This window comes from Bombyx mandarina, chromosome 09 (assembly GCF_030267445.1).
Source record: "Bombyx mandarina strain Sakado chromosome 09, ASM3026744v2".
NCBI classification, from domain to species: Eukaryota; Metazoa; Arthropoda; class Insecta; order Lepidoptera; family Bombycidae; genus Bombyx; species Bombyx mandarina.
The window spans coordinates 10,872,208-10,887,151 of NC_143216.1; the positions used below are offsets into that span (position 1 = coordinate 10,872,208).

General features: G+C 37.8%; 1 protein-coding gene across 1 annotated transcript in view; it reads right to left on the reverse strand.

Annotated features, from left to right (window-relative positions):
- Nucleotides 1-6,790, reverse strand: part of Ance-3 (angiotensin-converting enzyme Ance-3) — a 190,592-nt gene extending 183,802 nt beyond the window's left edge. The window contains exon 1 of the mRNA XM_028177281.2: nucleotides 6,007-6,790. Within this exon, the coding sequence (XP_028033082.2) occupies nucleotides 6,007-6,645 (639 nt within the window). The 5' untranslated portion in view covers nucleotides 6,646-6,790. The remainder of the gene's footprint in view (nucleotides 1-6,006) is intronic.
- Nucleotides 6,791-14,944: the final 8,154 nt, after the last annotated feature.

Genomic DNA, 14,944 nt, shown 5'->3' on the forward strand with positions numbered 1-14,944 from the left:
TTTGAAGAAGGACATGTCATAGCGCTCGGGAAACACCGTGGAGGGGAGCTCATTCCATAGCCAGATGGTACGTGGCAAAAAAGACCTCTGGAAACGCACATATTACAAAACTCATTTCGGGTTCTCAAACAATTGCGTTCTGCACGATTCAAATTTGATTTTGTTTGCAACGCTATTGTTCGATTTCTGTAAAAGCAGGACGCAGGATGTTACGAGTCAATCATGTTTGATTCACTAATTCTGTAGGAATTGCTAAATCCGTACATTACGACATTGGTTTGACATAATGGGAATAAATTCTGACCGGATCTTCTCAGTGGATCGCGATTCCGTTCTGATCGTAGGACTGGCCAGGGCTAGTGTTAGAACATTCTCTCAGGTTGAGCCCGTGAGATCACGTCCATGCATAGCTGGAATAGTCCCTTATGATACCAGCAAATAAGTAGCAAAACCAAAAAGCGTTTCTGTTGAATAAAACATATTATCATAATATTATATCATCAATATGCAAATATATTAAAGTCCATATTATGCATATTATTTTGTTTTGATTTTTTTTTTTTTTTTTTTTTGTTGTTGTTTGTTATTCTTTTGTTAATGCACCTACCATGCATTATCTCTGCACCACCCTATGATCGACTGGAAGAGAATGCTCATGGCATTAAATCCGTCTGTGTACCAACTTTTGTTTTGTGCATAAAGTATAAATAAATAAATAAATAAAAACTTAATTACAATACAGTCACGCACAAAAAAAAGGCTGATTTCAAATAAACAGTTGAATTATTTTGTTCTCGAATTTGCATAATTGAAGTAACTGTATACAAAAAATATTAATCACGAACTGTATAGGCATAGCCAATTCGTTCACACGAAAAATCAGCAGATAAGATCTCATTAGTGAAAAAAATATTATTTGTTATTTTGTATCTATTACACAAACCAAAAATGCGATAAAAAAATAAGGAGGTCACTGACTACAAGGGTTCTTAATAATAATACAAAAACTTTAACCTGCTTCAACAAAACACAATCATCAACATGGTCGAGGTCAATAATAGATAAGCATTATTTAGGATAAATATTGGATAATAAGGAAATATTGGATAATAAAGAAAAAAACTTGTCTAAAAAAAAAAAAATTATATTTGTGGAAGTCCAGATAAGGTTTAAAAGGTAGATAAATATGAAAATGCTCGGAATTAAATAAAAATAACAATTTTGTTTTTCCTATGGTGTGTCACCCATCGGACGGATTCCTTTTGTTTGTTTTAAGTTTATATTATACTAGCGACCCGCCCTCGCTTCGCTTCGGAAACATTAAAACACACATGAAACCAAAAAAAAAAAATAAAAAAAAATTAAAATAAAGTAGCCTATGTTCATCAGTGACAATGTCCGCTTCTAATGGAAAAAGAATTTTTCAAATCGGTCCAGTAGTTTCGGAGCCTATTCGAAACAAACAAACAAACAAATCTTTCCTCTTTATAATATTAGTATAGAAGTATAGACAAAAGTTTAGGTCTTTTGTTTATATATTGAGGCACTACGAAGTCTGCCGGGTCAGCTAGTTGTCAATAAAAACATTTAAAACATACCTTCAAGAACAACAACACTAAATTTATTAATACGTAATATAGTGGTTTCTTACTGGTGGTAGGACATCTTGTGAGTCCGCGCGGGTAGGTACCACCACCCCGCCTATTTCTGCCGTGAAGCAGTAATGCGTTTCGGTTTGACGGACGGGGCAGCCGTTGTAACTATACTGAGATCTTAGAACTTATATTTCAAGGTGGATGGCGCATTTACGTAGTAGATATCTATGGGCTCCAGTAACCACTTAACACCAGGTGGGCTGTGAGCTCGTCCACTCATCTAAGCAATAAAAAAAAAGATAATTATTTATTTAAAAATTAAAAATTAATATTCAAGAGCTTTGCTTTTTAAGCGTTTGCGATAAATAGCTCTCTGTCCACCTGACGTATTGCAAACAAGCGTGATTCAAAAAAAACGTAAAATAACACTAGAGACAAATAAACAATATTAACGTATTTTCAATTTAATCACAGACTAACAGAGCAACAAAAGTTTGACAATAAACATAGAGTAATGTGTGTGTCAAAAACATGCGTAGAGCTTTTTTTATTGATTTAATGTATTATTAAGGCATAATTAAAAAAAAATAGTGTTTTTCTGTTTCGCTAATTTGTTTTTGAAATAGCTTACATTATTTTTCTACTTATTCGCTGGTAGCCTAAGAGCCTATACCAGCTACGAATCTCACGGGATCAATCTAAGAAAGTTTCTACCACTAGCCCTAGCAAGAGCAGTACTTCTCTGAATCTATCACCAGATCGGAATCGCGACCCACTGAGAAAATCCGGCTAGGAACTCAATGGGTTGGGCTCAATTGGCCACATTCTTATTGATTTCTCTGTTTATAAACATTCGTAATTCCGAGACAACTGCATTATCCTCCAAGAATGACACATTGTAGTTACTACAACTTGGTCAAAATTCACTAGTAATTATAGGTACATAGTAATAGGTATAATATTCACTAGTAATTATAGGTACCTAGTAATAGGTATAATATTCACTAGTAATTATAGGTACCTAGTAATAGGTATAATATTCACTAGTAATTATAGGTACATAGTAATATAAATAATTACATTTTTTTTTTTCGAATTTCTATTTAGAAAAGTTGCTCCCTCCCATCTCTCTTTGTTGTCACGAAAACAACAACACAACTGCTAACAAGAAATATTCGTTTTAATTATATCAGCCATCGGAACAATATCGGACGAAAAACTAAGACATTCATTTAAAGCATAGAAACTACACACAACATTCACACCGGCACTGTTTTTAATAATGTGTGAGAGAAATTAAACTTTCTAAATAGAAAAGGCACGTGTTGTTCTCTCTCGGGTATAGTTTATGGCTTGTATAGGAGATCCGTCATAGAAATGGGCTTAGGATGAAGTCGTAGGGGTCAGTTTTCAGCAGTACTGGCTTGGAAATTCCAAGAAAATTGGAAGCAAGGTCGTCGTATGCTCCGTAGCAGATAGAAGCTTTTAGGAGTATTCATTTTTACGCTTAAGTTTTAGATGCAGTCGCTCAGACTCGAGTATCTATACCAGATTATATATTAGGTTACCCAATCGAACGTCTTTCTTTACGGAGTTTAAGACTGTACCACGGGTTTCAGTAACGCTTTATTCGACAGAATTTGAAGCGTTAAATTTGTTTTAGCATAAATTACTGGTGGTACTTTTACTGGTGGTAGGACCTCTTGTGAGTCCGCGCGGGTAGGTACCACCGTCCTGCCTATTTCTGCTGTGAAGCAGTAATGCGTTTCGGTTTGAAGGGTGGGGCAGCCGTTGTAACTATACTGAGATCTTAGAACTTATATTTCAAGGTGGATGGCGCATTTACGTAGTAGATATCTATGGGCTCCAGTAACCACTTAACACCAGGTGGGCTGTGAGCTCGTCCACTCATCTAAGCAATAAAAAAAAAAGATAATTATTTATTTAAAAATTAAAAATGAATATTCAAGAGCTTTGCTTTTTAAGCGTTTGCGATAAATAGCTCTCTGTCCACCTGACGTATTGCAAACAAGCGTGATTCAAAAAAAACGTAAAATAACACTAGAGACAAATAAACAATATTAACGTATTTTCAATTTAATCACAGACTAACAGAGCAACAAAAGTTTGACAATAAACATAGAGTAATGTGTGTGTCAAAAACATGCGTAGAGCTTTTTTTATTGATTTAATGTATTATTAAGGCATAATTAAAAAAAAAACACCATTCTATACTCCTTCGCTATATTCTCTATAAGTGTGGGAAATTTCATACTCCTCCGTCCGCGCAATTTTCGTAAAAAGGGATACGTACAAAGTTTTTGCTTCACGGATTAATAACACTTATTTTTCTCATGATGTATTATAAAATATGACGCGTCACCGCAAATCTGTTCCTTCATTGTCCGTTTGATAGTAATCTCGGAAGGCGAGTACCAGCACTAACGATAATTACTGGCGATGAATTCGTATGAAATGATGTAAACAAAAAAAAAGTTATGTGAAAATTAAAGCTGCTTTAATTACGAGACAGAATGTGTGACGTTAAATTGTTAAGGTTTATAGAGATTTTTATGCGTTCAGATATTTTATGCGGCCAATGATTTGTGATGATTTCAGTAATGTCAGTACATATCGATGTCTTGTCTGTGATAGAACATAATATGATAGAACTCGGGTAATACTTTCGAGGAGAATTCATTTCAGAGCCGGGCACGTGGATCAAAATATATCTGAGAATGCGCTAGGGGAATGGGTTGATTTCCATAATAATATATTAATGAGTGATAAATATGACGGTTGGAATCATTATAAAATTGGAGATGACGGTATTATATCAAAGATTAAAGAAGAAATGAAAACAAATCTAACAGACACAATCAGATTTAAGACAACTCGCGTAGCCTCCGAGAAACTAAATTCTTTATTGTTTGACAAGATACGTCCTAAGCTCTTCAAAATTTTTTTTGCCGAGACTTGCTTAAATGGGCTCACAATCATTGCCGAGTAGTAACCAATAGTGGAAGTCTTAGACAAAGAAATTGTCGCCACCCACCTTGACATATGAGTTCGAAGTCTCAATTGTATAAAGACACGCTTCTCTATAGAAATAGGCCTATGCGTGTATACCACAAACATGTTTTTTTATTTTTATTACTTATATGGGTGGACGAGCTCACAGCCCACCTGGTGTTAAGTGGTTACTGGAGCCCATAGACATCCACAACGTAAATGCGCCACCCACCTTGAGATAAGTTCTAAAGTCTCTAGTATAGTTACAACGGCTACCTCACCCTTCAAACCGAAACGCATTACTGCTTCACGGCAGAAATAGGCAGGGTGGTGGTACCTACTCGCGCGGACTCACAAGAGGTTCTACCACCAGAAAAATACCGCCAGTGAAGTTGACACTGAACATCCAGCCCTTTCTGCTCTTTTTACATTGCAACTTATTATTTTATTTATTCATTTAGTTGCACCTCAAATTCCAATCATAAGCATTGACAAATTGACAATAAGTATATGACAAATGTCACCTCAATTATAGGCGCAATCGACAGTGCAATAATTAACAACATCTTGAAATTAGATGAGGAAGAATAATAGAATAAAAATAAAATGAATTATTTTAAGAAATATGAATATTATATTATGAGGTAAGGTTGTCAATTTTTTTTCTTTCATTCTACAGAAGAGATCCTTTTTTAGAGATTTTCGGTAGGCAGCGGCTTGGCTCTGCCCCTGGCATTGCAGACGTCCATGGGCGCCGGTAACTACTCACCATCAGGTGGCCCGTATGCTCGTCTGCCTACAAGGGCAATAAAACAAATCCATCCATGCCGTGGCCCTTGCCATAGAGTAAATCTTAGAGCAGAATTTTATTTTTTTTAAATTCGTCTTCCCGCAACATCGAGAATCCTTTAAACGGTTTAAATGGTTAAAATCCTTCAAATAGGTCCCTGGACCCATTAACACCACGACGTGAACACGGAAGCACGAATACTTTCTCAACAGTAGTCGTTATTAACTTCTTACATCATTTAACTAAATTATAACTTGCGTAATTACTGGTGGTAGGACCTCTTGTGATTCCGCACGGGTAGGTACCACCACTCTACCTATTTCTGCCGTGAAGCAGAAATGCGTTTTGATTTGAAGGGTGGGACAGCCGTTGTAACTATGTACTCAAGATGGGTGGCGCATTTACGTTGTAGATGTCTATGGGCTCCAGTAACCACTTAACACCAGGTCGGCTGTGAGCTCGTCCACAGATCTAAGCAATAAAAAAATAACTTTTCAAAAGAATCGGAAAAGATTTTCAATCATATTTTCTTACAATTCATTTTATCAATCTATTGTAAAGTACATAGCTTTTATGTTTTGAAGATGTATAGAAGATGTAATCACTCACCGCTGCATGCTGTGTTTCATCATTGACGTTTGTTTCGAAGTTCCACTGCGCTGCAACATTATTGGTGCATTCCTTCGAAGCCTGATCGTCAGCCTGTGCCAGAAAATCTCTGAGCTGCTGCAAGTTCACTTGGCGGTATCTATCATCAATACTATTTACATCCCCACCCCGATTGAAATCATACGGATTAGTTCCTACGTAGTTCGGGTCGTTCCTGACAAAGTTTGGGTCGTTTCTTCTGAAGTTCGGATCACTGTTAATGTCGATTCTGTCGTCTCCGTTACCTTCGTCATAAGGCCGGAGCGTAGAACTAGGGTTTCTACTGTTATAGTCAACATTTGGATACCCATTGTTGCTTATATCCGGACTTATTCCGTTAAACGGGGTGGAGGAAACTTGGTAAACTCCAGGCGTGCTGGTAGGACTCGGTCTCGCAGTGCTGAACTGATAATTCCTGTCAAACTGATTCCCGGGAGAATTGAGAGACGACGGAGTACTGGATAGGCCATAGCCGCTTTGAGAAGTACTGGGAATCGGCGGTAGGTCTAACTGCGGAACGCCGATAGCGCAATAGATAAAGCACAAAACCAGACCAAGCTGCACCCATGATAGGGAAAACTTCCTAGTGAGACAGGCCATTTTTTCCTGGCCGATAAGCTGGCCTAGTTTAACGCGTTGCTGATTCAATGGAGCGTTGTGCTCGGTTGGTATCGCGTCGCGGACTGGCGTTACCTATGAACCCGCCGTGAGAATCGCCTCTGTTTGAAGCCGCGTCTCGGTGCACAATGCACGGTCGACCACTATGAATTGCTTTTGTTTGGATCAAGTTCAATTTGACTCTTTGTTGACACGTATTCGGGAGGGTCGTTTGCGCTTTTTTTGGTATCGACGAAGGTCACGTGTTAGCACGATTTAGCAACAGATTTCATGTGTAGGAGGATGCCTATGGATCGGTCAAATTTTCGCACTCACCAATAGAGTAAGAAGCTACCTTAGGTCTTAATAACTGTTGGTCGCTGCTTGGGTATTTTTTTGGTATAGGTATTTACAATTGAAAATTATATGGTATATTCATAATACATATCGCACATACGGTGCTATAAAGTCACTTATGCAATTTTCGTTAAAACTGAACTGAGTTTTTTTTTATTGCTTAGATGGGTGGACGAGCTCACAGCCCACCTGGTGTTAAGTAGTTACTGGAGCCCATAGACATCCACAACGTAAATTCGCCACCCACCTTGAGATATAAGTTCTAAGGTCTCAAGTATAGTTACAACGGCTCCCCCACCCTTCAAACCGAAACGCATTACTGCTTCACGGCAGAAATAGGCAGGGTGGTGGTACCCACCCGCGCGGACTCACAAGAGGTCCTACCACCAGTGACGTTATCGCACCGTATGGGCGATATATCAAGGAGAGAAAGGCTATTTAGGCGAAGCGATATTTAGCTTTGTAATTAAAGATGCGTTTTATTAGATATTAGCAATAATAGTTCGATTATTTCAATTGAAATTCAATTAAGTTTACTCCCTTGAAATAGCTGAAGGTTTTTTTTTTGTTACAATATTTTTTCCAAATTTTATACCTTAAATGGCTATAAGTAATATATATATATAGTAGTACATTTATAGTTATATTTTACCATAATTTACCAAAATCCGCAACAAGAGAAACCGAACCATTGTTGTTTTTTCTTAGACTACTTAACTGCGATAACAAAGAACCATGGCTATATTGACGGTCAGTATATCTGTTAGATATTTAATATTCCAGATCTGGGTGTGTTTGATTTTGAGATTTAAATGCGAGTTTTCCGTATTCAAACTATTTCGTAGTATTGCTGCGAATTAATAAAGAATATTCTTCACAACCCGTACCTATCTTTAGTCGATCACAATAAGCCATTACTTGTCTAGCCTTGACAAAAACAATTGCACGCTTCATTGCCTTTTGTATCAATTAATATAACTTAGAATAGTTACACTTAAACGCAAGTTATTTGTAATCAATCTCTGAGTGGATTTAAGCTTGACCGTTTATCTTATTAACTGTGACAATTAATTTATTTTGTACATTTGTATTTTTGTCTTTATCTTCAATTTTTGTTGCTCTAGCAGATTGGATCGCGCTCCATCTGATGATAAATACTATTAGAGCCCATGAGCACAACAACTTGAATGACCCACATTGAGATATTAGGTCTTAACTTTATCGTATAACAGCTGTCTGGTCGTTGAAAGTAGAATGTAAGACCGCTTATACGGTCCTAAGTGACACCAGTCGACACGTGCTAACCCTGATATGCCCTAATGCCGATTACCGATGTCTATAAATTTTGCAAATTTATTTCCTTAAGATCCACCCAGTTTTGTATTTAAATAGGAAAATTAATAATAGCCGAAAGACTTGAAATCTTTAATAAAACACGGACGACAACGGACCTTGTGACCTACAAGAATAAATTACTTCTTATAACAAAAGTATTTGTTTTAAACTCGTCACATTAAGAACGTCCATGCGTGTGATGATAAGAGCGAAAGCGAAGCGATAAGTCACTAAGGAATTACTTCGAAGACAGACAACACTCCATAACTACGTGCTGTAAAAACATTAGATACAATTGAATATGCAATTTCGAAAAGGGCACATGTCGCATATCTAGTCAAATACGTTTTTTCATATACATGTAGTTTTGAGGCTTACCTACACCCATTTTATAATAATTATAGTAATTTTCAATTGCTAATTAACACTAAAATATATCTCAAAAGCTAATATTTTAAATTTTACACTGCTTTAGAAAATAATCAGTTTTTTTTTCATTTCCTGAACATTTTACATTTTCAAAGATGTGCCCTTTTCGAAATTGCATATTCAATTTAAATCAGCGGTAAAAGAAGGCGTTAAGTGGCAAGGCAGGGCACTGATTCGAAAAAAGTCGAGCGTTATGAAATCGCTGTGGCATAAAGGATAAGATGCCCGGTTCATTCTGTTTTAATGGATGCGACTATGCCCGTGTTCAAATCCCGCATATACCAGATTAAAAATAATCAAATCAAAAAAAATTGTTTTGCGTAACAGTATTGTAAGCTTCCTAACGTTTGGCTTTGACAACCTGTACAATACACCCGATCCTGTGGACCAAATGGTAAACAGTCGACGTCGCCCTAAGCACGTCATTGCGGATCCTCCCGATCCACTAACGGTGCTTTTAGGTACCTCAAGCACCGGTCACCGTCCTCGTCGAACCCGTCGCTTCCGACCAAGGGCTCAACGAGTAAATTAACCCACAGACACAGTCCACTGAGTTTCTCGCTAAATCTTCTCAGTGTGTCGCGTTTCCGATCCGGTGGTAGATTCTGCGAAGCACTGCTCTTGCTAGGGCCAGTGTTAGCAATACCCCCGATTTGAGCCTCCTGAGCTCGCCTACTAGCTCGGCGAATCTAGAATAACCAATCGAGGTTACTAGAATAGGTAGGAAAAAAACATGTGCAATACAATAAAAGCTTCCGCTCCATGTCTCTATGAGAGTAGCTAATAACACGAGATTGTTATAATATATTCTACGAGCCGATCTATATATCACAGCCATAACAAAGGACTAGATAAAGTTAGTACTAGGCATTGGTGCTGAGGTTACAAAAGCCGCGTGTTTTCCTAAAATTCCATTCAAAAATGTGTTAATTGTCAAACGTTGTTAAAGTACGGCGCACAAGAGTGTAAAGGCATTTTTGCGCAACCCGTAAGTGTACCGATGCGTTAGATAACAGACCGTATCGCTGGGAAATAACCCCCTGTTGAAATAGTGTGTGCTCGACTTAAAATACCATTTCAACTAAAACCGATTGGGTTACTAATGTGACGGCATATGTGTAAACAGTATGTGTAAACTCTGGCTTGGCGGATGGGAGAACCGTGATACGATACACCGAAACATATAATACAACATTAGGAACTCTTCAAAAGTCGGAATGGTTAGCTTAAAGGTCTGCGCCAATAACAGGCATTAATAAGGTAAGCAGTGGCTTGGCTCATGGCATTGCTGAAGTCCATGGGCAACGGTAACCACTCACCATCAGGTGGGCCGTAAGATCAGTTTCCTACAAGGGCAATAAAACAAACAGTTCATAAGATATAGGCATGTGAACCTGGTTTTCTCAAGCTTTTCGAGCTATTACCGTGTCTTCGTAATAGTGGTAGTGATCGTATCAGCCTCCTTGGGTAAGTTCACTATCCTGTCTATTTCTACCGTGTATCAGCCATTCGTGAAGAGTAAACCAGTCATGATACCATAAAACTGAGATTTCGACTTCAAATCTTAAAAATGAGAAAATTATCGTCATGTTAAGTGGTAAATGGAGCCCATAGACCTCTACCACGTAAATGCGCCACCCACCTTGAGATATAAGTTCTAAGGTCTCAGTATAGTTACAAAGGCTGCCCCACCCTTCAAACCGAAACGCATTACTGCTTCACGGCAGAAATAGGCAGGGTGGTGGTACCCACCCGTGCGGACTCCCAAGAGGTCCTACCACCAGTGATTACGCAAATTATAATTTTGCGGGTTTCATTTTTATTACACGATGTTATTCCTTCACCGTGGAAGTCAATCGTGAACATTTGTTGAGTACGTATTTCATTAGAAAAATTGGTACCCGCCTGCGGGATTCGAACACCGTTGCATCGCTAGATACGAATGCACTGGACGTCTTATCCTTTAAGGCCACGACGACTTCATGTCCACCAGAAGTGTTTCAACATGGGCATAGATGTGTCAGCATCTCTAACGGTGTTTTGAGATAACTAAAAAAAATTATGCTTATTCATAATCGACCCTCGACATTTCGTGGAACTTCTTACATATACTCTTACAGGTTAACAGAATATTCATTATAACTGAAGAAACTACAGTAAAAGATTAAACTAAACAGGAAAAATGATTGAGACACACTACGAACCATGGCGGGGTGGCTGCGAAAATGCTATCTACATAAAGCTGTTACAACTACTTTTATTTATTTATGCAACTTATACAACTAGGTGAAAATCCTTAACCAAAACCCCATTTAACGACTGCTTGCGTCAAGCCTCAGTTCACGAGCTATGGAGAGCAGCTGTCAAGGCTTTAATAAACAAGGATTTCACATGACCACAACCGCTCTGCCAAGAGTAGCCGACTATGATGATGATACAATCGTCATTTACTTTTCGTTTTTGTGTTGTGATATTAAGACGATACAAAAATTATTAAGTCGACGTCTTTGAAATATTATTATTACTGGTGGTAGGACCTTTTGTGAGAATGCGCGGGTGGGTACCACCACCCTGCCTAGTTCTGCCGTGAAGCAGTAATGCGTTTCGGCTTGAAGGATGAGGCAGCCGTTGTAACTATACTCAAGACCTTAGAACTTTTATCTCAAGGTGGGTGGCGCATTTACGTCTTAGATGTGAGTTCGTCCTCTCATATAAGCAAAAAAAATAATTGAATAGAAATTAATCAGAAACTTCCCTCATACGCATAAATCAACGCGGTTGATGTTAATGGGCTCCGGTTAACAGTTAATACCAGGCGGGCTATGAGCTCGTCCACCCAAATTAGCAATAAAAAAAATTTTGCGGTAGAAGACTTGAAAATGTTCATATATGTGTATATTTCGAGTGAATAATAAATGCATCAGATATAACAGAGTCAGAAAGCGCTCCGGAAGTATTAAAATGTATTCCTTCTACGAATAGCCGGACAAACTTACGCTCATTTTAGTTTAAAAAAAAAATTAAAATCATCAGCTCTATATAGATGTATAATCGTCATTGTAGCAAAGAACGCAAGTTTCCTATTGTCCCAGTTCCACCGTGGGAATTAGACGCATACATACGTAATTATATATATTTAAATTCACAACAGTCTGCACGGGTACTCGTTGTTTATTTACAGTGAATGACTCAAATATTAATAGCTTTATAGTATATAATTATGTTTATAGTATTATATTATAAGGTAGTAAAGCATGATGCTTGCCTGCCAATGAGCTATTACAATTAAAGAATAGAATTTTCAAGGTTGTCATGAGTAGTGAACTTTTATCTTGTCTTACTTGATCCTTAGAAAATGTTGTGTCATTCTCCAATCATCTGAATTTAATCAGTCTCTGATCATCGTTCGAAAGAGTTTGCTAACAGTAATAAAAGTTTACAGTCTATAGACATATTTGTTGGGATATCTATTGATTAAAATATCAATTATTTTTCTTACTTGACACCCACAACTGGTGGTAGGACCTCTTGTGAGTCCGCGCGGGTAGGTACCACCGCCCTGCTTATTTCTGCCGTGAAGCAGTAATTCATTTCGGTTTGAAGGGTGGGGCAGCCGATGTAACTATACTTGTGACCTCAGAACTTATATCTTAAGGTGTGTGGCGCATTTACATTGTAGATGTCTATGGGCTCCAGCTACGAGCTCCAGGTGGGCTGTGAGCTCGTCCACCCATCTAAGCAATAAAAAAAAAAAAACAATGTGTATGGGAGTAATTTTCAATTCTGGTGTGGATGGATGTTTTGGATACTTCGATCCTTTAATTTTTATCATGACTTAACTCCAGGCACCAGCAAAACACAGCTTGGTCGTCAACTAGCGTGATTTTTGACATTGGATTGACCTTAGGACCCGCGATTAAGCGTATGGCATGTGACCACTGGGTCAGAAGCGCATTAAAACTGTAATTGACCCTGACAAAAGGTAGTTAAGATTAAAAATCGTATATGCCCTGTCGCAAGGTAAATTGTTTTCACAAAATTAAATTTACATACAAATATAAGTTTTATTTACAATCTAAATTACTTTATTGCATATGCTGCCAAAATACACAGAGGTTGATATTGTTTTTAGGCAGAAATTACAACGGGTGCATTAGTCGACAAAAGCGTGTGTGTATTTGTCTGTGGGTCTGTACGTGTGATTGAGAGAAGGTATCCTTGTCGTAAAATAAAATTTGTAAAATAATATTCTAATTAAGTAAGGGGACGTGATTTAGCACCAGTACTTTTTCGAGTTATTTTATTTCGGTGCAAGAGTCGTAAGGTTATGGTGTCTATTTCTCCTTTTTTGATAACAATTACCAGATTGACGCATGAACTGCATTTTATTATCGAATTTCGGCCTTATTCTACCATGAAGCGATCATCCATATTAGTACCTATGCATTTTTTATACCACCGTAATGAATAACATAGGATGCTTTTAGTGCCTCCGTTCTCAAGGCGATTATCGCTGAGAAATGTCGCTGAGGCTTATTCGCTTTCAAAATTCATCAAACTTATGTAGCTATCTATAATCTGGGAAACTTTCATAGAGAAAATCAAATACAACCATCGCGAGAGGAAGCGCGAAGTAAAGCGATTATTTTTTGAAACAGCTAACATTAAAGATTGGTGTTAAATTACGTTGTCATATCATTATTTTAATAGAGTTGGTTCTATTACCCGCACGGTCGCCCGCAAATCAACGAAGAACGCAGCAAGGTCATCCGTGACCAAGTGTCCTTTGTGTAAACTCACCGTAAAAAGTACGGTATAGAAATAAATATAATATTATTATGATTTATGTGGCTAAGATACCGATTTTATTTGCGATGAGAAAGTCTTCATGGCGTATACAATTTGGATAGTTATGTAACTATGTCGTGGTATATAAGCTGGTTGTATTGCCGTTCTGGTAGTAACGTCATTACGGATCCTCCCGATCCATTAACGGTGCTTTTAGGTACCTCAAGCACGACGAAGGGCTCGACGAGTAAATTAACCCATAGACAACCCACTCGCCGGATCTTCTCAGTGGGTCGCGTTTTTCCAATGAAATACGTGCTCAACGAATGTTCACGATTGACGTCCACGGTGAAGGAATAACATCGTGTAATAAAAATCAAACCTGCGAAATTATGATTTCGCAATTACTGATGGTAGGACGTCTTGAGAGTATGCACCACCATCCTGTCTATTTCTGCCATGAAGCAGTAATGCGTTTCGGTTTGACAGGTGGGGCAGCCGTTGTAACTATACTGACACCTTAGAACTATACCTCAAGGCTATCTTTCTTTTTATACGCGGCAGAAATAGGTCAAGAATGGTACCTACCCGAGCGGGCTCACGATACGCCCTACCACCGATGTTAGTGTTGGTGATTTCCATTTAACGAAAGTTTTGTCATAAAAGTCATGGTAGCTAGTTGAGTCATTTCCCCCCATTGTTGCGTTAGCGTTTGGTTAGACATGCTCCGGCCTATTTGGATTATTGTCGAGCTCATTACTTTTAAATGTCGTTAAAATTTCATTTGGATTAATCGATTTCTTTAATTTACTGTTGACTATTGAAATTAAAAAAAACTGTTGTATGTATTATTTTTAGTCCTTGTAGGCAGACGAGCACACCTGATGGTGAGTGGTTACCGTCGCCCATGGACTTCAGCAACGCCAGGGGCACAGCCAAGCCGCTGCTTACCGCTTAACTCTCCACAAGCCTCTTTTATAGAAGGATGTTGTATAGTTAATATGTCCAAAATTTGCTACAGTCAATAATAAACTGTGGCTACCTATGTTTATTATAAGTTGTTGGTACTATACTAAGTTAATGTTTATTTAAAAATGTATTATCGAATGAAATTCTTCTTTTTATTCGGTTAGACAATGGGCTTCAGCCGATGCGATTATTGCAACTGTCGAGTTTATAAAATTCAATATTTTTTTTAGAAAGATACTCTATTAAATAAAGAAATTGTTGAAGAGGAATGAAATACTCATATAATCATAACGGATAGAAATAATAAAGTGAATTTAAATGTGACTATAATCAATTTGGATGAAATTGAATTAATTAGGATGAAACAAGATGAAATTTAATTTTTTATTATTATTACTCTTGTAGGTAAACGAGCACACGGCCC